Below are 26042 nucleotides of genomic sequence, written 5' to 3' on the forward strand. Positions count from 1 at the left end.
CTCCAGACAGTCCCGGCAAGTGGAGTCAGAGCTCCGGCTCTAAATTCTGGGTTGACATCCAGTGGGATATTTGCATCCGTGGGTGTGGGTGGCCCCCCCTCCTCGTATAGGTTGTGGGAGCCCGTATAAACCCTCCCACCATAGGACTAACCACCCTAATGGCTGGTACAAAGATGGTTACGGTCACGGAAGGAGCATTAATCACGGCCATAAATCCTTCCACCACTTCATACAGTTCCCCAAAGGGAACAGTGTGAAGACACGTACGACGACGACGTTGCTAAATAAATAAATGGAATGAAAGAAATTCTTTCAGGGCTTTTAAAAGTCTTTAAATTGCTTTAATTCTGTTTAAAACTACTTCAGATTCTTCAAAATAATGTAAACGTTTTTAAAAGTTTATAAAAGTTACCAAAAGCTTCATAAAAATACCAAAAACCTATTTAAAATGCTGCTCTGCATGTAAAAATGCTTTGCAGCTTGTGAGAAATATTGGGGGCGTGTCCTATTAAACTGAGACCTCAAGGGGCGTGTCTCAGTTGCACAGCACGCTCCAGGCTTTGCACTGGCTGCACTCCTGGGCGGCGTGACGTCATACGCTGCCCGGGATTCTTCTCTTTCAAAAAGGAATTCCAGGCGTCCCTGGAGGTGAACGGCAGGCGCGTCAGGTAAGTGGAGATCGGGGGCTTGCACGTGCGGCAAGCCCCCGATCCGAATTTCTGCCCTTATATCTTATATATAAAAAAAGCAGTATGTCTGTCCGTCTGTCTGTCTGTCCGCTGTCTGTATGTCTGTCTGTCTGCTATACACTCAAAAGTTATAGAGCGTACCTACACATATGTTATATCAAAAGAAAGCTGATGATCAGGGGAGTGTCATAGGTATATTTACTTTTTGGTCAGACAAAAATCGTTCAGACAGTATACAAAAAACGTTCAAAAATCTGCTCATTAGCGGTTGACCAATCCTACCGCTCATTAGCGTTGAGTGACGTGATGCTTGACCAATCCTACAGTTCAGTGACCTGATGGTTGACCAATCGGTGTGTCACGGGCGGGACCTAATCCTGCAGCCTCCCAAAACTTCGCCGCCATTTTTTCCCCTGCTTTTCCTCATCAGCCAGCAGGACAGCTCCGTCGGCCCGCTGGAGCGGGAGGTGAGTTGGAGTCACTCGGGCCGGGCCTCACAACCGCTCGGCCCGAGACACAGAGCAGGGGAGAGGCGGTGGGCGGCCGTCAACCGCGTGGCCCGACACACAGAGCGGGGGAGCGGCAGCGGCCGACCGTCAACCGCGCGGCACTCTAAACTGCCTTGGCAACGCCGGGCCCCCCCTGCTAGTCCTGTATATAAAATGACCAGGTTTTATTCAGGGCTTGATTGAACAATTGGGCTCGCAGATCCTGTATGTGGACAAGATAACTATTGGAGTAGAGAAGTGTGTTGACAGCTGATTTCTGAATCACAGATCACTCTTCAACACATGAGCACTTCCTCTCTTCAAGCAGCTCCTTTATTCATGGGCCTAGTCTATTAATCACATGTGCCAAGACGACAATAACGAATTGGGTACAGCATACCTTCAAAACTACACAATTTTCACTATGTTTTACATTTGCACAGTGAGAGCTTTGCTAAGAATGCAGCTTTAAGGCGTGACAGGCAGCTATGGTACATAAGAACATAAGAAATAGGAGCAGGAGTAGGCCATACGGCCCCTTGAGCCTGCTCCGCCATTCAATAAGACCATGGCTGATCTTCGACCTCAATTCCACTTTCCCGCCCGATCTCCATATCCCTTGATTCCCGTAGAGTCCAAAAATCTATCGTTTTCAGCCTTGAATATACTCAACGATTCAGCATCCACAGCCCTTTGGGTAGAGAATTCCAAAGATTCACAGCCAGCTGAGTGAAGAAATTCCTCCTCACCTCAGTCTTAAATGACCAAACCCTTATCCTGAGACTATGCCCCCTAGTTCTAAGCACTCTAGCCAGGAGAAACAGCCTCTCAGCATCTACCCTGTCAATCCCCCTCAGAATCTTATATGTTTCAATGTGATCACCTCTCATTCTTCTAAACTCCGGTGAGTGTAGGCCCAATCTACTCAATCTCTCCTCATAGGACAACCCTCTCATCCCAGGACTCAATCTAGTGAACCTTTGTTGCACCGCCTCTAAGAAAAGTATATCCTTCTAATCATAGCCAGAGAATCACCTGCAACGGCTTCTCTTCCCGCTCCCGTATTGTTACCTCTGGTGTCCCCCAAGGATCTATCCTTGGCCCCCCTCCTATTTCTCATCTACATGTTGCCCCTTGGTGACTTCATCCAAAAACACAACGTCAGTTTCCACACGTACGCTGACGACACCCAGCTCTACCTCACTACTTCTTCTCCCGACCCCTTCCACGGTGTCTAAATTGTCAGATTGCTTGTCCAACATCCAGTTCTGGATGAGCAAAAATTTTCTCCAATTGTTTTCGGTCCCGCCACAAACTCCGTTCCCTAGCCACTGACTCCATCCCTCTCCCTAACATCTGTCTGAGGCTGAACCACACTGTTCGCAACCTTGGTGTCATATTTGATCCTGAAATAAGCTTCCGACCACATATCCGCAGCATAACAAAGACCGTCTACTTCCACCTCCGTAACATCGCCCATCTCCGTCCTTGCCTCAGCTCATCCGCTGCTGGAACCCTCATCCATGCCTTTGCTACCTCTAGACTTGACTATTCCAACGCACTCCTGGCTGGCCTCCCACGTTCTACCCTACGTAAACTTGAGGTGATCCAAAACCCAGCTGCCCATGTCCTAACTCGCACCAAGTCCTGTTCGCCCATCACCCTTGTACTCGCTGACCTACACTGGCTCCCAGTTAAGCAACGCCTCGATTCCAAAATTCTCATCCTTGGCCTAGAAATTCATTGACGCCACTTTTGGGGCGCTAAAGTGGGGCGTCCGCTAAAGTTTGCGGCCGCCGCCAAATCTAGGTCACTTCTCCGATATTCATTAGCTTCGCCCTACTAGTTCGGGCGAGCGCTAAAACTGCTGCTGGACGCCTCTCTTTGGGCGCTAAGCCGGAGGTGGTGATCGATAGCGCCGAGGCCGGGCGCAGCGCAGGTGCGGCCATCTCGTGATTGACAGCAGACACCCTGGCGCCGGCCAGCTCTTAAGGGGGAAGGGTCGACTGTGTCTGCTGCCACGCCCTGGATAGTGGAGCCCTCCAGCTAGGCCTGAACACTGCTGCTGGACCCAAATAGCGCCTGAAGACATGGAGAAGGCCCGTGAACGTGCGCAGCGCTTCTCAGAGCGTGATCTGAGTGTGCTGCTTGCTGCTGTGGAGAAGAGGCGCCATGTTTTGTACCCGGACAATGGCAAGAAGGCAACGGTCCACGTCTACAGGAGAGCCTGGAGGCATGTCGCCAGCAAGCTGTCAGCCAACAGCGACGTCCCCAGGACCGGTGCCCAATGCCGCAAAAAGTTAAATGACCTCACACGCATTGTCAGGGTGAGTACCCTTTCCAATGACCTCCTCATCCTTGCATGTGCACCTCACATTATGGGCAAAGGGACCTGAAAGCTCTAATGGCCAGCCTTCATCCAGCAGCTATGGCACAGGCATGAGCATCAATTGCACATTCTGCACTGAACACACTGGCCAAGCTATTCCACCATGGGAGGCATTGCACACCAGATCATGGCGACACACTGGCCAGGCTATTCCACCATGGGAGGCATTGCACACCAGATCATGGCGACACACTGGCCAGGCTATTCCACCATGGGAGGCATTGCACACCAGATCATGGCGACACACTGGCCAGGCTATTCCACCATGGGAGGCATTGCACACCAGATCATGGTGACACACTGGCCAGGCTATTCCACCATGGGAGGCAGTGCACACAAGATCACGGCGACACACTGTACTTAGAGGCCGTCCTTTCTCTTGCAGGCCAAGCTGGCGAATAATCGCAAGAGCCGGACTGTGACCGGGGGAGGACGACCCCATATCCAGCCACTCACCGACCTGCAACATCGCGTGGAGCGCCTCATGGGTGGCCGGGTGATTGGGCCCGTTGCATGTGGAGATGCCGACCCTGTTCTGGGCAGCAATGGTAAGGACATCACCTTTTGCACCTCTCTCGTCCCACTTGCGCATCAGATCTACATCCTTTGCCACTGTCCGACCAATGCGCTGAATGCCACCACTCATGCATCCCACACTGACGCCCTCTCCTCACTCTAAAGCTACTCTTGTGCCTTCCTGCTTTCAGATGGTCAAGAGGAGGTCCCTCAACTTGCCAGTGACAGACCCTCCAAGGAGGAGGAGCAAGAGGAAGGCGGCCCATCAGGGGAACCCTCAGCCGCGGCCACCCAGGCCAATGTAGGGGACACGTCTTCCCTGGAGGGCAGCATGGCGGAAGTGTCGAAGGGGAGGGGAGCTCCTGGGACCTGCGTGCTGCAGAAAGGCGGGAGGGGGGTGGAAGCTCGGCAGCCTTCTCCCCAGAGGGGGGATGCGTCGGAGGGGAGTCCAATTGCTGGGCCCAGCGGCCTCCAGCAATGCAGGAAGGGTCGGCCAGCTCGGCGGCCTTCTCCCCAGAGGGAGAGTCCGGCCTCCAGTCAGGAGATGCTCTTCGCCGAGGAGATGGAATGCCTCGAAGACTTGTCCGCGGATTCGGAGCGCCGGCACACGGAGCTCATGGCGGCAGTGGCACGGTTGCCTGAGCCCATCGATTCCCTCTCTCGGAGTGTGGCCGAGTTCGGGCCCTTAGAGGCCACCAGTCGGGCGGAATACCGGGCAGATCTGTCAGCGACTGGCAAGGTGATTAGTGGTGCCGTCCAGTCACTGGCTGCTCTGCTGCGGTCAGTGAACAGGTCAACACGGGCACTCACTGCTGCCACACTCGCTGTGTCAGCCAGGCATCGCCAGGGCACCCGGCGCGCTGCAGCAGCACATCGGTCTGTCCCTCGGCAGATTGGTGCGCATGCTGCAGTGCTAGCCCGGCCGAGTGCCAGTGTCTCAGGCGACCAGCGAGCGCCTGCCATCCGCCAGCTTGCCGCCATTCCTCCAGCCGCCACTGCCACTCCCCCAGTGGAGCTGCCAGGAGCTGCTGCAGCGACTGATGCTGGCCAGCCACAGCTGCAGCAATCAACAGCCGGCCGCTCGACGGCCAGACCTCGACTAGGCCGACCCCCAAGGGCATCTGCCGTCACGACATGTGCCCCTCAGGAGCCTGCCCCCAGCCTTGCAGCAGCCAATGGCCTTACTTTGAGGCGGAGCAGCAGGGCGGGCAGGGGCCACCCAAAGATGGCCAAGGCATCGCCCTAGCGGGCCAAATAGTCGAATGTGTGGCCATTTGTGTTTGTTTCTTGAGGCCGAGAATTGGATGTTTGTTTTTTGAAGGCCGATGATGTGATGTTTGTTTTGGACGAAGGCCGAGAATGATGGCCATTTTAGTTGCCCTATTTTGTCAATCCTCCCCAGGTTGTGGGAGCGAGTAATGTGTTTGAGTGTTTTTTGGGGGTTTCATCTGTTTTTGGTTTTCATGTGGGAAGGGCCCAGAGTTTGTACAATAAAGCATTTTATTTATTCACATTGTCCATGTTTGATCTTTGAAGTGTTTGTTGCCTTAACGGGCTGAGGGCTTGCGGAGCGGCTGCAATCATGTTCTATCATTGGCACAAGCCATTCCCTGACAGGGGGCCTAGAAGTGACGTTCAATAAGCCGACGACGGGCGACCCTTGGACCTTGTGCGTCCCTCCTGGGCTGGTACTCCTCGTCCTCGTCGTCCTCATGCTCCTCCTGCTCCTCCTCCTGAGGTGGTGGTCCAACGTGAGGTGGCAGTGCCTGAGTCCTGCGGATAGCCAGGTTGTGCAGCATGCAGCAAACGACGATGAATTGGGAGACTCGATCCTGCGAATACTGGAGGGCTCCCCCGGAGCGATCGAGACAGCGGAACCGTTGCTTGAGCACGCCGATTGTTTGTTCTATGAGGTTCCTCGTCGCTTGATGGCTCTCGTTGTATGCCTCTTCAGCAGGGGTCGTGGGCGCGCGGAGCGGGGTCATGAGCCAGGTACACAAAGGATAGCCTTTGTCCCCGATAAGCCATCCTCTTGGGGGAGGCTGTGCCTGGAACATGTCAGCCACAGTGGTCTGTCGCAGGATAAAGGCATCGTGGCTGCTGCCTGGAAAGCGGGCATTGACAGCTAGGATGCGCTGCCTGTGGTCACACACCAGCTGTACATTGAGGGAATGGTAGCCCTTCCGGTTGCGGTACTCCTCGGCATGCTCAAGAGGTGCCCGCAAAGCCACATGCGTGCAGTCAATGGCGCCCTGCACCATGGGGAAGCCCGCTATTCTTGCAAACCCCACTGCACGCTGCTGCTGCTTGTCCAGGGTCATGGGGAAGGAGATGAATTGATGTCTCCTTCTGAAAAGGGCTTCGGTCGCCTGGCGGATGCAGCAATGCACGGCGAACTGGGAGATGTTAGCGATGTCCCCAGTAGCGGATTGGAAGGAGCCGGAGGCATAGAAGTTGAGAGCCACCGTCACCTTCACTGCCACCGACAGAGATGTCCTGCGCATCAGCTGTGGCTGCAGATCTCTCTGAAGCAGCCGGCAGATGTCTGCAACCACCTCCCTTCGGAATCGCAGCCTCCTAACACACATCACGGCAGACATGGTCAGATAGGAGGTCTGCTGGCGGTATACCCTGCGTTGGTAAGGCCTCAGTTGGCGACGCCTGTTGCCCCCTCTGCGTCTAGCCAGGGCTGCCACTCTCTCACGGCGTCTGTAAGCCCTTCTGGCATAAGGCTGAAATTCAGCGTTGCCACCCAATGCAGCCCCCATTATATGCTGGCAAACACTGAGCTCTGAATGAAGGCAAAGATAATTGGTAAGCTCTGGCCTGAGCCAAAAATACCTGTCCAAGTGTTGGTCCAAACCAGTAAACTCTCCTCCTTGGTCTCTGTCCAAAAAACCGTTGCACAAGAGTGAATGCTGCAAAATGGCTGGCCTTTATACTGCTGGGTAAGTGCCCTTTAATTAGCGCTCCCCCCGGCCCGGCTGGCCTGTGTACTGTTCCACTTCACAGTCGCTCGGGACGCCCGGCGCACAATGGGCCGGCGCGAGTGAAGTTCCGGTTTGGGGCGCACAAAGGGCGTTGCACTATTAAATGACATCATGATCTGCGCGCGCAGCAGGGCGCGCTAAGACTTTGCGCCGGCGCTAAATGTGTCCTGAAGTTGGGGAGAGGTGCAGATCGCGCTGCGCCCAGGCGATAAGCGCCTAGTGCTCGAGATCTACTCCCCCTAAGGCGCTAACGGCTGGCGCGCCCAACTGAATTTCTAGGCCCTTGTTTTCAAATCCCTCCATGGCCTCGCCCCTCCCTAGCTCTGTAATCTCCTTCAGCCCCACAACCGCCCCCCTCCCCCCCGAGATATCTGCACTCCTCTAATCTGGCCTCTTGAGCATCCCTGATTATAATCGCTCAACCATTGGTGGCCGTGCCTTCTGTTGCCTGGGCCCTAAGCGCTGGAATTCCCTGCCTAAAACTCTCCGCCTCACTACGTCTCTTTCCTCCTTTAAGACGCTCCTTAAAACCTACCTCTTTGACCAAGCTTTTGGTCACCTGCCCTAATTTCTCCTTATGTGGCTCAGTGTCAAATAAATGTTGTATTTTAATACTCCAGTGAAGTGCCTTGGGATGTTTTACTACGTTAAAGGCGCTATATAAATACAAGTTGTTGATAAGGAGACCAAAACTGTGCACAGTACTCTGGGTGTGGTCTCACCAAAGCCCTGTACAATTGTAGCAAGACTTCCTTACTCTTATACTCCAACCCCCTTGCAATAAAGGCCAACGTGCCATTTACCTTCCTGTGACCTAGTCACATTCAAACCATTGTGGACTAGGCAGAATGTATTTAAGTGGCAAATGGATCTTATCCTCGAAAAGAATTACAAAACAAAGTTGAAAAGAATCACTTTGGTTCATGTTTCCGCCTCAGGAGGTGATGCTTTACACACAAAACACTGCAAGAAGTAGAAACAATGGGCATAAAATAACAATCTTGCAGGTGGCAAGGGTCTGATGGGTATATTGTGAGTATCAAACAATTCATGCATGATTTAAATTCAGTATCCCTTTAATTTTCAACTGTGCTCATCTCAACAATTGTATCGAAAATAATGAAATATTAAGCACATCAGCCCTCTCGTTGAGTGTAAGTTATTAATGACATTCCAGTTCTATTTTTTTGCCATTACTTAAATTCAGGGATATGTATGTCCCACTCTTGGGAAGAATTAAATCAAATAAGTAAAGATGTAACCCTGCCTACAATGTAAAAAGCCTGTGTGAATATTCATTATATCAAGGTGGATTTAAAGAGCATGTTTGAATGATTTCCTATATATACTTTTTTTAAACTTGGGGAATAATGAATTTCCATTGCACTGAACATAAATATATTAATAACCTTCACTTTGTTTGTCCTAATGTCCTAAGAACAACTTTAAATAGACAGTGCACTACTTATTGAGTCATATTCTATATGTAGTGAGTCATTAGAGGGCACCATAGGCATGAGCACAGTAAAAATGGTACATGGGAGGAAAAGGGATGGAGATGGCAGGTAAAGGAATAACATTACGGTGACTGCAGTTTGTACTATTTACAGGATGCACTGCAGCAACTTACCAAGGCTTCTTCAGCAGCACCTCCCAAGCCCGCAACCCTCCACCACCTAGAAGGACAAGGACAGCAGATGCATGGGAATACCACCACCTACAAATTCCCCCTCGGAGTCGCTCAACCTCCTGACTTAGACTTATATCGGCCGTCCCTTCATCGTCGCTGGGTCAAAATCCTGGAACTCCCTACTTTAAAAGCATTATGGGAGCACCTTCGCCACGTGGTCTTCAAGAAGGCGGCCCACCACCACCTTCTCAAGGGCAACTAGGGATGGGTAATGAATGCCAGCTATGCCAGTAACACCCACTTTCCAAGAATGAATTAAAAAATTAACTTTAGTAACGGATATCTCCTCTACTTGAAACTGAAATCGGAATGCCACTCTTTGAATGAGCCTTGAATTTTTGTACAGAGCTGATTTTCAATTGCCCAACACTACAACAACAACTTGTATCTATATAGCGCCTTTAACGTAGTAAAACGCCCCTGACGTAAGAAAACTACTAGGCACTTGGTCTAAGCGTTAAACAGAGCTTTAATCAACTGTTTTACAACATGGAGGTCTAGTTGTGTCCTTCACTAGTTCCTGTTAAGAATGTCCTGCACAAGCTGGGCCCGTGCCCGAGTATTTATACTCTCCCTGGAGAGCGCCACCCGTAGGTCACTCAGTATTATTCCATAAGTCTTTCTTTCATGAATGACTGATTCATGTCAGTCCCACGGTGCTGCACAGGAGTATTTTAAGACTAAAAATGTGACACTGATCCACATAAGGATAAATTAGGGCAGGTGACCAAAAGCTTGGTCAAAGAGGTAGGTTTGAAGGAGCGTCTTAAAGGAGGAAAGAGAGGTAGCGAGGCAGACAGGTTTAGGCAGGGAATTCCAGAGCTTAGGGCCTTGGCAACAGAAGGCATGGCTGCCAAAGTTTGAGCGATTATAATCAGGGATGCTCAATGGGGCAGAATTAGAGGAGCGCAGATATCTTGCGGGGTTGTGGGGCTGAAGGAGGTTAGAGAGATAGGAAGGGGTGAGGCCATGGAGGGATTCGAAAATGAGGATGAGAATTTTGAAATCGAGGCGTTGCTTAACCAGGAGCCAATGTAGGTCAGTGAGCACAGGGGTGATGAGCGAACGGGACTTGGCGCAAGTTAGGACATGTGCAGCCGAGTTTTGGATGATCTCAAGTTTACGTAGGGTGGAATGTGGGAGGCCAGCCAGGAGTGCGTTGGAATAGTCAAGTCTAGAGGGAACAAAGGCATGGGTGAGGGTTTCAGCAGGAGGTAGAAATAGGTGGTCTTAGTTATGCTGCGGATATGTGGTCGGAAGTTCATTTCAGGGTCAAATATGACACCAAGGTTGCGAACCATGTGGTTCAGCCTCAGACAGATATTAGGGACTACTTCATTAAAACAGTTGAATTCTCTAATGTTTTGAGGAAATAGTGCACACTGTTGATGTGAATGCTTCAATTGTTTCGTGTGGGACATTAAAATGCAGTGTGGTACATAGTGAAAAGCACTTCACAGTCATAAAAATAATACTTTTGGCTGCATTGGCATGTTTTACTGCCCGAGGAAGAACTGAGCTATAAAAGGACAGGAAGGTCCCAGTTTTGATCCCCAGCCTATGTTGAGCTGGCTGATCTGAGCCAGGGTTATGCTCTGTGAAGAAAAGCACAACAGGGTTCCCGCTCCTGACCACTGCCTATTGGCCAGCTGCTGAAAAGTGTGGACATCAGGCCAGGACAGGATTGCAATGACCCCCACAGCCAAACAGCCAGAGGTTCACATGTGAGGTAAATCTAGTTTGGACAGGAGACTGAAGGTCAACCAGCAACAGTGGAATCAAACCCCAACATCAGTCAGTGCCTTCAGGAAAAATTGGGAGGCGTGGGAGGGAGAGAGAGAGACTTTAAACTCATATCATGTAGCTGTTCAGAGTAGATATCTAAGTCTCCCCCCCCCCCCCACACACAAGATTTTAACTGCAGATAGCTTAAATTCCAACTAATCTAGGATTCTTTTAAGGTTGCGCACCTGTATTGTTATAATCAAATGTTCTTGCTGCTTCAAGAAACCTGAGCCTAAATAATTAAATAAAGTGAGTCTGGTGAGGGGTACTGGACATTAGAAGAGTTGAACCATGAAATATGACTGACAATGAAGTCGGATATGATATTCAATAAACCAGAGTGGTAGGCTGTCCGTGCTTTTACAGTGCTGCTGAATAAGCATTATGGTATTTACTGTATCATGATACTGCAAGATTCATTGCATTTAAAGAAAAGTATAGTATTTTAATGATTTTCAGCGAGGCGGGGATGTTCAAAATTGATTGGGCAATTGATCAGCGCCTAGACAAATAACTTTAAAAGCTTTGGGTTTCCAAAATATGATTCACAGCTCCACTGCACTTTTCAAAAGCTAAATATACACAAGGAAGAAATTGCTGTTAATAAAATAGGTTAGCGTGTTGCACGTTTCAAAAGCACTGATTACTTGAACAGATTTGTGGTATGATTCGATTCTTCACCTTATGCTTATTGTCCTGTTAAATAAATTGAGCCATCTCAATTACTTTTTAATCTTTATTAATTTCTTTTATTTTAAAAAAACAAAGAGGTTTAAACCATGCATCATAAATACACAACCTTCCACCTTCCAACCCTTGTAATTGCACACTGCCTCGAGCATCAGGCAAGAATTCCACGTTATCTAGTACTGCAACAGTCACTAGTGTCGCATCATGAATTATTAAATCAGTACTTCGTGGTAATACATAATTTCTTATCAATTATTCATGCTAATGTGCGTGTAGTTTACTTAATTGTGTTATTGACGATCAAAAGTAATTTCCTGAAAATCCTCAAGGACACAAAATTTAATCAGTGTAACTACTTTTCGGATGCAACGCTGTTAAGTATTCTTAATTTGCTCAACAGTTCATTTATTTATGTACCTTTCTGTTGGAAATACAAATTTAATCAAACAATTAAACTTGAAAGTTAGGCTACAAGAGCCTAGATCATATAAAGTTCAATTTTATGCAAGTAAATTATATTTTAGAAAAACAAAGAAAGGTAATATCCCGATAATTACAGATTGGGATGCATGGATAGTCCTAGGATATGGCAAGTGATCTAAAACAGAGGCTGTTTAAGGGAGCAACACTGAAATATTGCTCGATTTGGCAGATCTGACCTATAGTGTGCTCACTGAACCCTTTAGTAAAATACCTGATTTGTGAATATTTCTGTTAAAATAAAGCAGCAATAATGAAGGATTCTGTTCAGTTTTAAGCCCATTCCATTCTTGTCCCCTTCCCTTTTAGCTTCCCCTTAACTGAATACAATACTTGCTCTTCCCAAAATCACATGTTTTAATGGTATTTACAGCCTACAATACCCACAGTACTGTTGTGTCGCGTTCCTTGTATCTGTTACAGTATTTTCATATTTCATCAGAACTTCAAGTTAAAATTAACAGCATAAATTAAATTCATAAATCCTTTCATTGCAGTGGAAAGTACACCAGAAATTGTGCCATTAATATTTCAAATGAATTCCTGTTAACGGTTTATCCACTTAATAGAAATCTACTGTATCATAATGACCTAGAAGCTTACAGCTTTATTGCACACTAAAGGTCACCTCTTGCAGAACAACCACTTGTAGCTGCTAATTTAGCGGAAATCTGAAGTTGCTGTTTGTTTTCTTTCACACTTGGTCTTTGCTCACTTACCTGCACGAGATTCTAATCTCCCCCTTGCACTATGAATGGGGAATAGTTAAAATTGCATGTGGTCCAAGGAAGTGGTTTCTTGACCTTATGCATCCACTCCACAATGCCTGCTGCACCAGATCTAGTGCAAGACAATTCTAGCAAGTGACTATCTTCCCAACTAGCCAAGAGTGGAATAAACATGGTTAAAAGAAAAAAAGGAAGGCAACTGCTACATTGCAAAATCCAGAATTCATCTATATACATCTTTTTGGCTTTGACCCAGGTAAGAATATCTTAGCTTTTGTACAGATGGAGTCATGTCTTGGTCATATCGTAGATCCAACATGTTTAGAGCTGCGAGAACATTCACATTCATAAAGTGATCTTAAGTGTTAACTCTACAGTTACAGTTCTCTGTCCTTCTCCTCATACGTTCCTTTCACTTTCAATCTTTTCTTTGGGATTTCTTGCCTTCTCCTGGTCGCTGTCCAATGAGGGCTTTGGCCCAACAGCGGGGCTGCTGTTGGCGGTAGGAAGCAGGTTGGCTGATTGGAGCACAGCCTCCGAGTGTTCACGTGCTTTCATGCGCAGTGCTGCCACACTCGCCGTTCGATTACTCTGGCAACCATAAGGTGGCAAAAAGGAGAGACCCATTGGGTCTGGCACGCAGCAGGAACATAGGGAATTTCCTAAAACAAACACAGGCATCTTAATAACACTCGTTTACACGTGGGAATGTTGCACTCGACAAAGTTTAACATTTACACAGAAATGTGGCCTGCTAGACATTTTGGGACTAGGAGGCAGTGTGCTTTGGGTAATTTGGAATGTGTTCTAGATCTGATTCAGTAAATTCGAAAACAGCTGCCATATCAGGTAAAAAGTTAGGCCATTCTATAACCCACTGTTTCTATGTATGTTAGTCAACACAAGACAAATTCAGACTAGTTGACTGACTGGGTATTTTAATGGGGCGCCATCGTCATGAAAAACTATTTTGCAAACATTTCTGTATTTGTTTAGAATCACAATGAAATGTCACAAATCACAATGAAGCATATTACTGGATCATATATGTATCAAGTCATCATGGTGAAATTAACATAGAAACATAGAAGATAGGAGCAGGAGTAGGCCATTCGGCCCCTCGAGCCTGCTCCGCCATTCAATGAGATCATGGCTGATCATCCAAATTCAGTACCCTGTCCCTGCCTTCTCCCCATATCCCTTGATCCCTTTAGCCTTAATATAGCCAACTCCTTCTTGAATATATTTAATGAATTGGCCTCTACTGCCTTCTGTGGTAGAGAATTCCACAGGTTCACCGCTCTCTGGGTGAAGAAATTCCTCCTCATCTCTGTCCTAAATGGCTTACCCCTTATCCTTAGACTGTGACCCCTGGTTCTGGACTCCCCGGCCATCGGGAACATCCTTCCTGCATCTAGTCTGTCTAGTCCTGTTAGAATTTTATAAGTTTCAATGAGATCCCCTCTCATTCTTCTAAACTCCAGCAAGTTTAAGCCCAATCGACCCAATCTCTCCTCATAAGTCATTCCTGCCATCCCAGGTATCAGCCTGGTGAATCTTCGCTGCACTCCCTCCATGGTAAGAACATCCTTCCTCAGATAAGGCGACCAAAACTGCACACAATTAAAATAGTTTTTCTCCTTGAAACAAATGAAAGAACATAAGAACATAAGAAATAGGAGCAGGAGTAGGCCATTCGGCCCCTCGAGCCTGCTCCGCCATTCAATAAGATCATGGCTGATCTTCTACCTCAACTCCACCTTTCCGCACTATTTCCATATCCCTCGAGTCCTTTGCTATTCAAAAATCTATCGATCTTTGTCTTGAACATACTCAACGACTGAGCATCCACAGCTCTCTGGGGTAGAGAATTCCAAAGATTCACAACCCTCTGAGTGAAGAAATTTCTCATCTCAATCTAAAATGGCTGACCCCTTATCCTGAGACTGTGACCCCTAGTTCTAGACTCCCCAGCCAGAGGAAACATCTCCCCATCATCTACCCCATCAAGCCCCTTAAGAATTTTATATGTTCAATAAGATCACTTCTCATTCTTCTAAACTTTAGGGAATATTCTACTCAATCTCTCCTCATAGGACAATCCCCTCAGCCCAGGAATCAGTCAGGTGAACTTTCGTTGCACTCCCTCTAAGGCAGGTATATCCTTCCTCAGATAAGGAGACCAAAGAGTTGCCAACATTTTGCTTTGCCGCATGACTACGTCAGTCTGGTGAAAAGCGAACTCTGCGTAAGGAAATATAGAAATTTAGAAAATTGACACTTCCAAACAAAATATCAGCTTAGATTAGAAGAGCGATATTATTGTAGTTTAATAGAAATGCTTGACTGGTGAAGGGTAGGTTTACAATGATAATTATGGGAACAATAGGTCTTCTCTGCTGAGTAATATCCTGCATACCCGCACTTAGTTCAAACAAAGTACCATTTTAGCACCGCAATATAGGACATGTTGGGGAAGATTTTTAACTTGCTGCCTGAAATGGAAATGCGCGGGCAATTCCGCAATGCCAGTTTTATCCCCGTGGCAAGCTTAAAATCTACACCGCGACATTTTCCCTTCCCCCACCCCCCCTTTCCATTGACACCTGCTAAGGTACCAGAATACTGGTACACAAGCACCTCTATCCTCCTGGTACTTTGCCTTGTGCGAGAAAGTGAGTGTTGACAGGGTGCTGAAGTGGAGAGGGCATCACAGTTCAGCTAGATCTTGTTCTCACCCAATGTCCACACAGATGCATACTCCAGTAGGTCAGAAGCAGCTCGGATTTTCCTGCTCCATGTGGGGTTGAAGCCAATTGCAAGACCCCAACTAAGATCGTCAGCTATCTCATCTCTGGAATCAAGTACATGATCCAAAAAAAAACTTTGAGGTAAAGAATGTTTTCCAGATCATAGCCCACTGGTCAGAGACATCAGTTACTACAATTCTGTGTTTTTAAAGTGGGGAAAAATACATGCAATAGGACATTAGTGAATTTTCATGTATTAACATGCTTTGATGGACTGAACAGCCTTTACTTATCCTTTTTCTTAACTTCTATGCCACTAGACCTTGTTTCCTTGCAGTATTCACGTGGTACTGGAGGTCAATTAAGTGCAGCAAACTTTTGTCATCTTTACTCAAATGGCGGCAATATCCTTTTAAACATCCTTAATCAAATAAGTTAAAACAAATAGGACCTAACCGTGCCATTGTAAAAAGGTAGGGGCTCGTTTCCCAATTCTGAGGTTATAGGTTCCAATCTTGGTCACGTTCTTAATGCATTTTTTAAAAAATGCCTAAGACATCAAGCCAATGCACATCTATTCCTTTGGGGGTTTTTTTCTTCACTTCAACTTACTTTGTTTTATAAAGATAGAACCATTCTCTTTAATACAATTAATGAGAATGCTATTGAACTACACAACAAAGTTAACAAAAATATAATGGTTTTATTAAAAAGTTATTTTCCTGTTGCTATTTGGTCTTCACTTTTCCACTCATCACCTCTCCATTTTACGCGACCAAGCTAATTCAGGAGTCACTAGTAAGATTATACTAGGTGATAATTCTTTCTCCATTATGCAAAGTTTTAATTACTGTATGTGTTTTAAATGCCATAGTGTCCAAGCTTTTGTCACTGTGGGCCTTAGACACATAGCATGGAACTTTGCAAGCCACATCTAAAGGTTAAACCGATACCCCCATTAATTTCCATTTACCTCACACTGTGGTTACCAATATATGTTGGCGTTCTGAATTATCTACCAGTGAGGGGTAACAACCTAAAAATAGCCCTTTCCAAGCCGTGAAATTGAAACCAAACAAATCAGCAAGTATGACATATAAACACGGATTGAACAGAGTTGCCGGGGCTTTATGGAGGCATGCGATCCATGGGCCACAGTTTGGCCACTCCAACTATACCCAGTGTAAGCAAACCGTGTACAGCAATTAACAGGAGACATATTCAAACTCAAACGTATGATTCAGCACCAACTAGTGAACTACAAGGCCTTGAATAGAAGTCCATGAGATGCTGAAAAACAATATGGTTCAAGGAGAAGCCATAGCCCTGTATTCTTGTGCTCATCAGGTATCTGTTATCAGTGTATTTAACCAGAAGTCATTGTATGATTCATTCCAAAATGTTTGTTATCCAATTAATTTATGTCCTCCCTGTGGATCATCAGGTTTCCTGTTACACATTCATTGTTTGTCAAAGATACAAGGGAGAGGAGCAATAACATTACCAATCAGAATGGGAGTCAAAACCATATGCAAGGTTAAGGCGTGGATCCCCAAATGTACTAAGTCAATATGATATTTATTGAAAATTACAGAGGATTAAACATTGACTTCTTTGTAACTGAATTATTTCCCACCTGTGCCGCACGTGGGGGAAATGCACAGCTAAACTCATAGTGGGTCAATATATCCTGCTGAATTTAACTTTGACCAGCTCGCACACCAAAGCAGAACAGGGCTTCAACGCACCAATATTGTTATAGTTGCCCATTCAAGACTGACGTTCAAAACCTTTGGTGGAAAGATTCTAAACGGCTACAAATGGTCAGGTTTTAAAGAATCTTGATCTGAAACCATATCCAATTTCCCATTTAAAAAAAAATCCATTATGACAGAGTGCAACTGTTTAGAAGATTCAAGCAAAAAAAAAAATCTTCCAACAGTTGAATGATATAATCTGGGGTTAATAGGGCCGTTATGAACAGGGATTCTTTTTAATTAAATGCTCAGCCCCATTTTGGATAGATAATTCAACATGCCACCTATATCACTACTTTATTACCTAGTCTTCTCTACTCCTTTCCCTCCTGGTGGTGACCTGCACTAGGGACCTTCCCCTTCCCCTTGGCTTTCTCAGTTAAAAAATGAGGCTGCTCCCTCAATGCTCACTCCACTGTTTGCTGCAGATCGGAAGGAGACATTTGGGCCTTTTGAGCACTGTTGTGTCACCACACCCTTTGTTTTGATTACGTTGAATGCTCTAATTATCAACTGTCAGAGCAGAAAGTCATTTCCCCCCCCCCCCAAAGTGGTCCAGCTCCCCAAAACAGCCTTCATTTGTATTACAAAAAGAAAATACTGCAGATGCTGGAAATCTGAAATAAAAACAGAAAATGCTGGAGATACTCAGCAGGTCAGGCAGCATCTGTGGAGAGAGAAACAGAGTTAACGTTTCAGTTCTGACGAAAGGTCATCGACCTGAAACGTTAACTCGGTTTCTCTCTTCACAGATGCTGCCTGACCTGCTGAGTATCTCCAGCATTTTCTGTTTTTACTTCATTTGTATTACATTGTAAACCGGGTGCTCCGGTTTCCTCCCACAGTCCAAAGATGTGCAGGTTAGGTTGATTTGGCTATGATAAATTGACCCTTAGTGTTAGGGGATTAAATACGTGGGGTTATGGGGATAGGGTGGGATATGTGTCGGTGCAGGCTCGATGGGCCGAAATGGCCTCTATCTGCACTGTAGATTCTGTGATTGACTCCTTAATTAACCCTGTGACTTGTCATGTCGAACTTCTGTTCACTAAAGTCCAGCTTTCAACAGTCTGTGCATTTAACCAATTATTACTTATTTAACTTTGATATTTCGCTCATTTTGTCAACTAGACAATCGTTGTTTGGTTCTGGACATCAGAACCTTGCTAAGTTTGGCTCACTTAAAACGTCTGAAGACTCGATCACCCTATCGGGATGATCTGGATAGAAATGGCGAACAGTCGCATTATACCCACTCCCACTTTTCCTTATTGACTGTCTGTGGTCCAAGAGAGGTTGCTTTTTCACACACTTGAGGACTGTAACTGCAGCACAGTTGATCAATAGCTACCACGGGTAACTGGAGGGAACAATGCCATTGTTATGAGAAACACATGTATGTGCAGATCACCTCTCCAGTGGCAGCATCTGGGACTGATTACAGATCTGTTGGTAGTTTAGTGTAGTTTGGGGCTCAGAGTCTGCAGTGCATCTCCACACTATAAACACGTCACTTGCAGTTAACGTGAAGCCAACATCAAACTTAATCCAACGGGAAAAAAAATAGTGGTCTGATTCACTCTGCAGCAGCTAACAGGAGCTGGATGACAAGACACCCAGATTAACACAAACTCTCTATTTCTACTTGAGCCATCATTTTGTTTAAAAACAATTATGCCTGTTCATTCTGATACAACCACAATTAAATATCTTGCTTTGACATTTTAAATGGTTCTCCTTTCTAGTAAATCGTAATTCTTATATTGCAATGTATAAATGATGAAAGTAAAAATTAAAAACTTTTAAAAAGTGAATCTAAATTTTGTTCCATTTTATTATCAAAGTCCATGCCCATTCCAATGAGATATCACTTGATACAAACTCAAAGTACATTCACAAATACTTTCTGAAATATAGTTCTGCCCCATTAGTTATCACTGGCTGTGTACTTTGTTGATCTATGATGAAACCAGAATACAATCTAAATGCATTTTCCGTGTGACAGTGGATCCCGAGCACATGTAACAAAGCAACTCCGCCCTCACAGCTCCATGTCCCAACTTGTTTTTAGTAATAAGTCGCCCGTGATTTTGTGTGCTATCCCTACCAGCATTTTATGTTTAAAATGACAACTGGATCACAGGTAATGGGAAACATGATGCTGCATTAATAGGACCTGTAAAAATCACACTGCGTCCTAATGTCATGTTCGGTGTTTGTTTATAGGGGAACTGTGAGCAGGTTGTGTTTATCACAACAGCAATGATTGCATCGGAGATCAATGTGTTTTTCACTCCAAATGGAAGATGTGATGACATTTCGGGGCCTTGATGGGGAAACAACAGATGTGACAGAAGGGGAAGGCAGACAACCAATTGTATTATCGTTTTATAAATTCCTATTATCAGGAAACCTGAATCACCCTAATCGGAATTATGAGGCGTTTCTATTCCACTTGGAAGACTTTAGTCCAACAACTCTTTTCACTGTGGGCTGGCACACTCCGTTTTTTTTCTCAACTAAAGGATATTATTGAATTTTATTTCTGCGCTCCTTCACAAATTTGCCTTAAACAGCGTCGGAAGAGATTCCATTCCAGCCTTAAGGATGCAATTAATGTTCTGCTGAAGAAGAGGAAAATGCCAACCGCATCGCATTATATCACATCACCAGGGCCCGGTGTATAAATACTTAATGTCGTAAAGATAATATCGAATCGCCCCTTTATCGCTGACAGATTTAATTGCCAGGAAAACTCGGCACAACTTATTGAAATGTGTGTTTATTTCAAACGCTTAGCTTTCCGACAAGAAAGTCAGTAGATCAAGGACAAAGAAAGAGGTAAGGGCAGGTCAAACTCTTACATGAGGCAAGTATTCGTTGTCTTTCACACTAATACTAGCACCCTTCACTGGGTATCTGGGTATCCAGGGCACTGATGAACCAACTTGGCCTGTTCTATCCGTATTGGAAGGGCGTTCCATCATACGCGTTTTAAATAAGAATCTGGTTCAGATCTTCAGTCTGTTGCTAAAGTTTGTTCCAATCGTCCTGCGATTAAAGTTTGATGCCGCCCTCCTAGTTTTCTCAACAGGAGGAGATGTCAATTTCTGCCTGGTAATCTACCAGCCGAGCTGCAGACACGGGCAAATAATGAAGCGAAACAAAAAGCTCACCTTTTAACGATGCAACTTGGGTTAGAGCTTGGGCATAAGTGGCGGTGTTGAGGAGAGTGCTGGGCAAGCACGAAGGGAAGAATGGAGCTGCTGCACCCACAGTCCTGCTGAGACTGCAAGACAAACGTAACGTTAAGGGGACGATGTCGAAACCGACACACACACACAAACATATGGACATCCCATTTGTGATAAATTAAGATTTTTTCCCCCTCTTACTTTTGTTGCATTTCCAACGACTCCTTTTTGTTCCTGTTCTGTTCCATCTGAGAGGGGGAGTTTAAGTTCCTCAGGGGCGGAGACCCATCGGCTGCAATCTCTTTGCCTCCTTCTTGGTCTGAATTCCCTCGTTCGGTTTTCCTCCATTTAGCCCTTCGGTTTTGGAACCACACCTGCCAAGTCAATAAGATCAAACTCAGATCTCTACCACTTATGAACCCGTTCTATGTTATTGCTAGAATTTCAATAATAAAAAACATAATTGTTCCCCGATACGACCTTAATAATCAAAGCTGGACTCGGGAATAAATTCCGATTCTCGTGGCGAGTTATTTTACGCCTACCCTAAACGTTAAATTTAATAACTTTAAAAAATCGCACTACCTCTATGGGTACATCTGCATTAAGTCATTTCAGTGGCTGTTAACTCGCTGTTTGAGAGTGTGGTCTCAATGTTAGACATGAAATCGGCAACTAATGAAAGTGTCAAATACAACGGACCTTACTGGTCAGCGTCAATGCTTTCTACCTGCTTTCCGACTGACATTCACATCCATGTCGTCAGATATTTGAACCCAATCCAGTATTGTTCACCCCACTCCCAAACACACTCTCTCCTGCTTTCACACCATCAGAGAGCCCCTGATAGTTTCGTTTTGTAAATTGTGAAATTGCATGGGGAAAGGTGATGCCGCCCTATTCTAATAGCCACTGGATACACCTCCTACCAAAAAGCAATAAATACATATCAGATTTAGAGGCATTAATTTAATCGGGTTTCCCTAAATTTGCCCAGATCCCACAGGGCTGAGGGCAGACCTCCCCCCTCTCCCCACAATATATATATAATATATATGTGTGCGATTTAAATTGCAGTTAGCTTCAAAAAGATATTAATGACTTTATAATCATGTAAACTTGGGTCAGTTAAGTGCGGGCCAGATTCCGACAACTTCTTGCATCATAATTGAATGAAGGTCGTTGGCTATAACAACATTTAATTGAGCAATTTTTCATTATCATATTTTAATGACTTTCCACTGACAGTTAGCCTGCTACTGAGTAACATGCATGATGAAGTCGTTTATTTCCTATTTAGTGATTGTTTGACAACATCAGCTTCGATTAAGGCTGGGCTTTCTAACGCATTAATCATATTTTAGTGGCCTGCAAATTCCGCGGAGCAATTTTTTTTTCGGGGGGGGGGGTAGCTTTCCTTTTGTCTTTTTAAAAAAAATGACGATTCAAAAGACCACGCGGTAGTTTCTGCGGGATAATTGTCTCCATTTGCTATCTCACCCTTGCACCTTTCCAGCACAAAGTCGTGATCTGCCCGTCCGGAATGTTCCCTAATTGCTACATTTATCTTAATTTGCAGTTTATTCCAAGGCAGTAGGGGAGCCGGCGACGTTGAGTGAGCACTTAAACCCCTTTCTAAAACAGGATTCCATTCGAAAATAATAATACGCCTCCGTGTGAACGCCGATTCATGTCCAGATTTAATAAGCAGGCTCCCTTAATCCGTTTATGGAAGAATAATATGTTTACAATCCCTAATTTAGAGCAATGAATTCTATTATCTCGCTGCATTCATTGGCATTAACCGATTGCACCGTGACCCAGAGGGACTAGAGTCGAACTATTAGAATTCTTACAATTACACACCACCTACAAGCACATCTGAAAAGGGTTTAGAGATGTGTGTATATGCAATTTCTTATTAAAAATGGGGTGTGTTTTTTGGGTACAAATCAAAATGCCAGGCCTTTGTGTTAAAATGCTTGCAGCCAGAGAGTTTAGTAACTCGATTTACAGAACAGCTTCCTGTTGTTCTTCAGCTAGACATGAAAATCAGTTTGGGTTCAAATTTTAAGAGGTAGTTTGGAGCTTTTTTTCAAGGCAAGGAAATGGATGTGCATTGATGTAATTTAGTGCCTTAGAGACACGGACAAATTAGTGTAGAACATTATCACTAGTTAATTATGAATGACCGATTAATCAACCTAATCTAATATTCCACATTATGTTGACGTTATTAAAGTGCATCACATAAATGACAGATAGTCTTTCATTTGTTTTATCTCTAAGCCAAATGTGCACTTTGCACTGACAGTATCAGAAAGTCTGAGCGCCCAGCTCTTTTTAAAAAAAATAAGATGTTTACCTGAACTCTTGCTTCAGTGAGATTTATCTTCATTGCGAGTTCTTCCCTGGTGAATACGTCTGGGTAATGCGTCTGTGCAAAAACGGCTTCTAAAGCTTCTAACTGGAGGGGAGAGTGAGAGAATGCATCTTTTGACAAACAGATCTTCACAGACATCACGGAAACAATCGTGATTCTAAGTTTGCTGCGTTTAGGGGGCAATCTGCAATGTATTTGCAAAGTGTCATCAAATTCGCACACAAATGATCAGATTCTGATGCTAATTATATTTGCTTTTAGGCGGATTGCTATAAGTCTAATTAATCAAAACCTGGGTGAAACATGCGTTGCTAGGTTTTGGTACTGCACTGGGACTGGTAATGAACACTTCGCTAGATCTAAAAACGGCGTTGACTTTTAGCAAACTTAGGGACAGCGCGGGCCCCCTTAATATCATTACAGGAGTTTGGAAGTCACTTTAAAACGAGTTCGCCACAAGGTCTACTGGATGCAGGACAAACCTGCTGGAGGGTGAATGTTGTCCTGTTCCGACGCTGTTTTCTACGGAGGAAACCATCGTCGAAATCGCTGGTGCTGTGACCGCCGAAACTGCTGGCATTCACTGAGAAAGTGGAAAGAGATAGACTTTTAATGACTTTGAAAAATGAGAACAAAAGTTGTTCGATCAGACTTTTAAACAGAAATGTTGTACGTTCTCCCAAGAGAAAGCAAGATTCACCTTTTTAAATAAAATAGAATTTCAATGTTTGCAACTATTTATCCGCAATTACATGAGAAACAGGGCGAGCCACCAACCCAGGTCAGTGAGTGTGCCAGAAAGGTCAGTTCTTCAATGTTTTGCTTCATTTTAGTTTCCAAAGGACAGATTTCCACCCAAATACATCTGGTAAAACCATCCCTTAGTGTTACAGTTATTAACTGGAAGTTAAACGCTGCTTCTCTCAAAACAACTCCACAAAATCTCAAATCGTGTTTTGCCCCTTTTGATTTGACCTCCAGCTAATTCTTGGTAACCTTTAGGAGCTCCGTCTGGCACACGAGAGTCGAGATGCGCTAGGAGGCTGATGATTTCCAATGGATCTAAAAAAAAATCCCTCTCTATCTCCCCCCCCCCCCAACCTTGTTTATAATTTGTTTGCAAAGCAGCATAAAAAATTCATGCAGACCGTTTGGCGAAGGGAGGAGCGTGACCACGTTTTAAAGCGTTGATTAGAAGCATGACACCAAACATCTGCGATGGTAAAAGCCTACTTTACCCCTCAGGCAAAAAAAAAACACGATGTTTTTTTTTTGTATCCACAGAGGGGGAGAAGCAGGTGGCAGAATGCTGCTGGGACCGGCCCTCTCCTGTACAGACTAGTACAAGTACCAAAACACATCACAACATGGGCTGTGGGAAGGGCGATCATCTCAAATGTATATCGTTCGTTGCATTACAAAGTGCGTCAATAATCCTGTAAAAGGCATAAATGATTTCAGGCAAACCTTTAAGATTATCAATGGAATACGAACGCAACAGACGCCAAGACATTTATATGTGGGACGAGATCACGGTGCAGCATCTTCATAATATTTTATTCATATTACATAAACTGATATGAGCTGCAACATTGGGCGCTTGTCCAATTTAATATTTGCTTAGACGAAAGGTGTGTTGCATTTAGTCTACCCGGTACAGCGCAATGCATACAATGCAGTTGCCTGTAGTTTTACAGTTTACATTCCTGGTCTATGCAACAAGGACGCAGGCAATTCCGACATGGAAAGAAATAAAAACAGTACAGAGATATGGAGGTGTAAAAAGTTCAACCGCCTTAAGGCGCGATGCAGCTGTGTGTTTTAAATAATAATGTTAAAAAAAAATCAAACATATGTTGTAGGCAGATTATGGTGCCTAGGACATCCAATGCTTTTTCTCACCTAGATTATCTATTTATCATCATCATCTCCATTCATAAATATAATGAAGACATGTCTATGTGCATATATGTATTTATGCACGTGTGATATATTATAAATCAGATACATATATAGCATTGGCGGTTTAGGTAGTAGATTCATAGCTTAATGTACTTACACGAATTGGTTCGACAACACTCCCCGTCTAACTGCGGAGGGCAGTGGAAATAGAACATCGTGGAGTCTGCAACGCCAGGAGACTGGGAAAATGTGTGGTGTATCTGAAGGAGGGAGGGGGGAAAAAGAATACCTTCAGCTGGGTTCCACGCGAAGCGCCGCTAAAAGTTTACACCGCTGAGGGAAGAGAGGGGGGACAAAAAGCGCCACGCAGTTCTACATCTGGCACAAGCTGTCCCTTGCCACATTCGAGAAGGCACAAAAAATGAAGCGGTCCGTACCTGTGTCTGAACTGGAAGCTTAAGCAAAGAAATGAGGATGGATGTGGCTTTGGAGGAGGCTTGGCGCTCTCGCTGGCAGAGATCGCCCAACCCTCAGCGTGCAACTGACCAGATGTCTTTATCTGTCTGCAACATGCTCAGCCTCTCAGCAACGTGCCTTTATAATCTCACGCATAATTGGCCTTAATCTAATTATTTCCAGCATTGTCTTCTGTGAGTAACTTGGATAGGTCCTTTGGGTTTTGCCAAAATACACACGTGGTACGGAACGTCATTTCTCAGCAAGCATACAGACTTTGTCTTTCATTTGAAACAAAAAAAAAATTCCTAAATGTCCTGTGCTAGTTATACAAACGTAAACACACACCCTCTCTCGCGCGCGCGCGCGTTGCAACACCTTCCCTGCAAGAGGAGATATAAAAACAAGATGCCTTTTGACAGCCGTTCTAATTTCATATTTAAAATCAAGGCATAATTACACATTATGCTTTGGCGACCGGCTAGTGGGAGCGCACACGGCGCACAGGCGTTAGTTTGCTGGCTGTCATCCCACCACATTTTGATTTTGCTCACAGCGAGGGGTGCATCGATTTATGCCGCTTCCCTTCCTCAATGATGTGCAAGGGGACGCTAAAAAAATTATTTCTAAAACGCATTAGAGGCCGGGAGCAGGCAGTTCGCGGTCTTCTGCCTTCTGCAAATTACGCTTTAAGTACTCGCTGAAATTTTCGAGTCAGGGCGCGGGATTGGGCTAAATCACATAAACTGCAAAAAAAAGCAAGTATAATGGTGCATAATTGGTTCTGTAATAGCATTACACAAGGATAATAGCCTGTTACGGCCCCTGCACTATTAAGTGTTTCCCTAGCGTAAAAGCTTTATGATATTAGGGGGGGAATATCATGATATTTTGGTTATTAAATGCGTGTAATTAATTTATGCACCACTGAAAATAAAGTTGCTTTATGACCTCTGCAAAATGCTCAGATTGAGAGCCTATGAGATGCAAGTCAGACAACTGTTGATAAGTGCTCTCCACTCCCCCCCTTTGTTTAGCCCGTATATATTTTAAGGCTTATGGTTCACGATTAGAAGAATCAAATGATTTATTTTCTAACTCACTATCGGTGAAAAGTACAATACAGGAGGAGTCGATGCAACGGTACAATACAGA

General features: G+C 45.0%; 1 protein-coding gene across 1 annotated transcript; it reads right to left on the reverse strand.

Moving 5' to 3' along the window:
- Positions 1–11269: 11269 nt before the first annotated feature.
- Positions 11270–24982, reverse strand: drgx (dorsal root ganglia homeobox). The gene is made up of 7 exons (XM_085970076.1): positions 24869–24982; positions 24589–24691; positions 23012–23112; positions 22512–22613; positions 20348–20520; positions 20129–20241; positions 11270–13107 (listed from the first exon to the last, which is right to left on the reverse strand). The coding sequence occupies exons 2-7, from the start codon at positions 24644–24646 to the stop codon at positions 12845–12847; spliced, it is 810 nt and encodes a 269-aa protein (XP_085826202.1). The 5' UTR covers positions 24647–24691; positions 24869–24982; the 3' UTR covers positions 11270–12844.
- Between the last annotated feature and the right edge of the window lie 1060 nt (positions 24983–26042).

Source organism: Somniosus microcephalus, chromosome 29 (genome assembly GCF_052327205.1).
Source record: "Somniosus microcephalus isolate GS21.2 chromosome 29, FLI_Smic_1.0, whole genome shotgun sequence".
In the NCBI taxonomy this organism is placed as follows: Eukaryota; Metazoa; Chordata; class Chondrichthyes; order Squaliformes; family Somniosidae; genus Somniosus; species Somniosus microcephalus.

What these genes read in the sequence shown, in the direction of transcription:
- drgx (XM_085970076.1), bottom strand. Translation starts at nt 24,646, where the DNA reads ATGTTCTATTTCCACTGCCCTCCGCAGTTAGACGGGGAGTGTTGTCGA. An exon ending in CAACATTCACCCTCCAGCAG is followed by an intron (nt 22,614 to 23,011) that starts GTTTGTCCTGCA and finishes TCTCCCCTCCAG; the next exon opens with TTAGAAGCTTTAGAAGCCGT. An exon ending in CCAAGTTGCATCGTTAAAAG is followed by an intron (nt 13,108 to 20,128) that starts GTGAGCTTTTTG and finishes TGTTTGTTTTAG; the next exon opens with GAAATTCCCTATGTTCCTGC.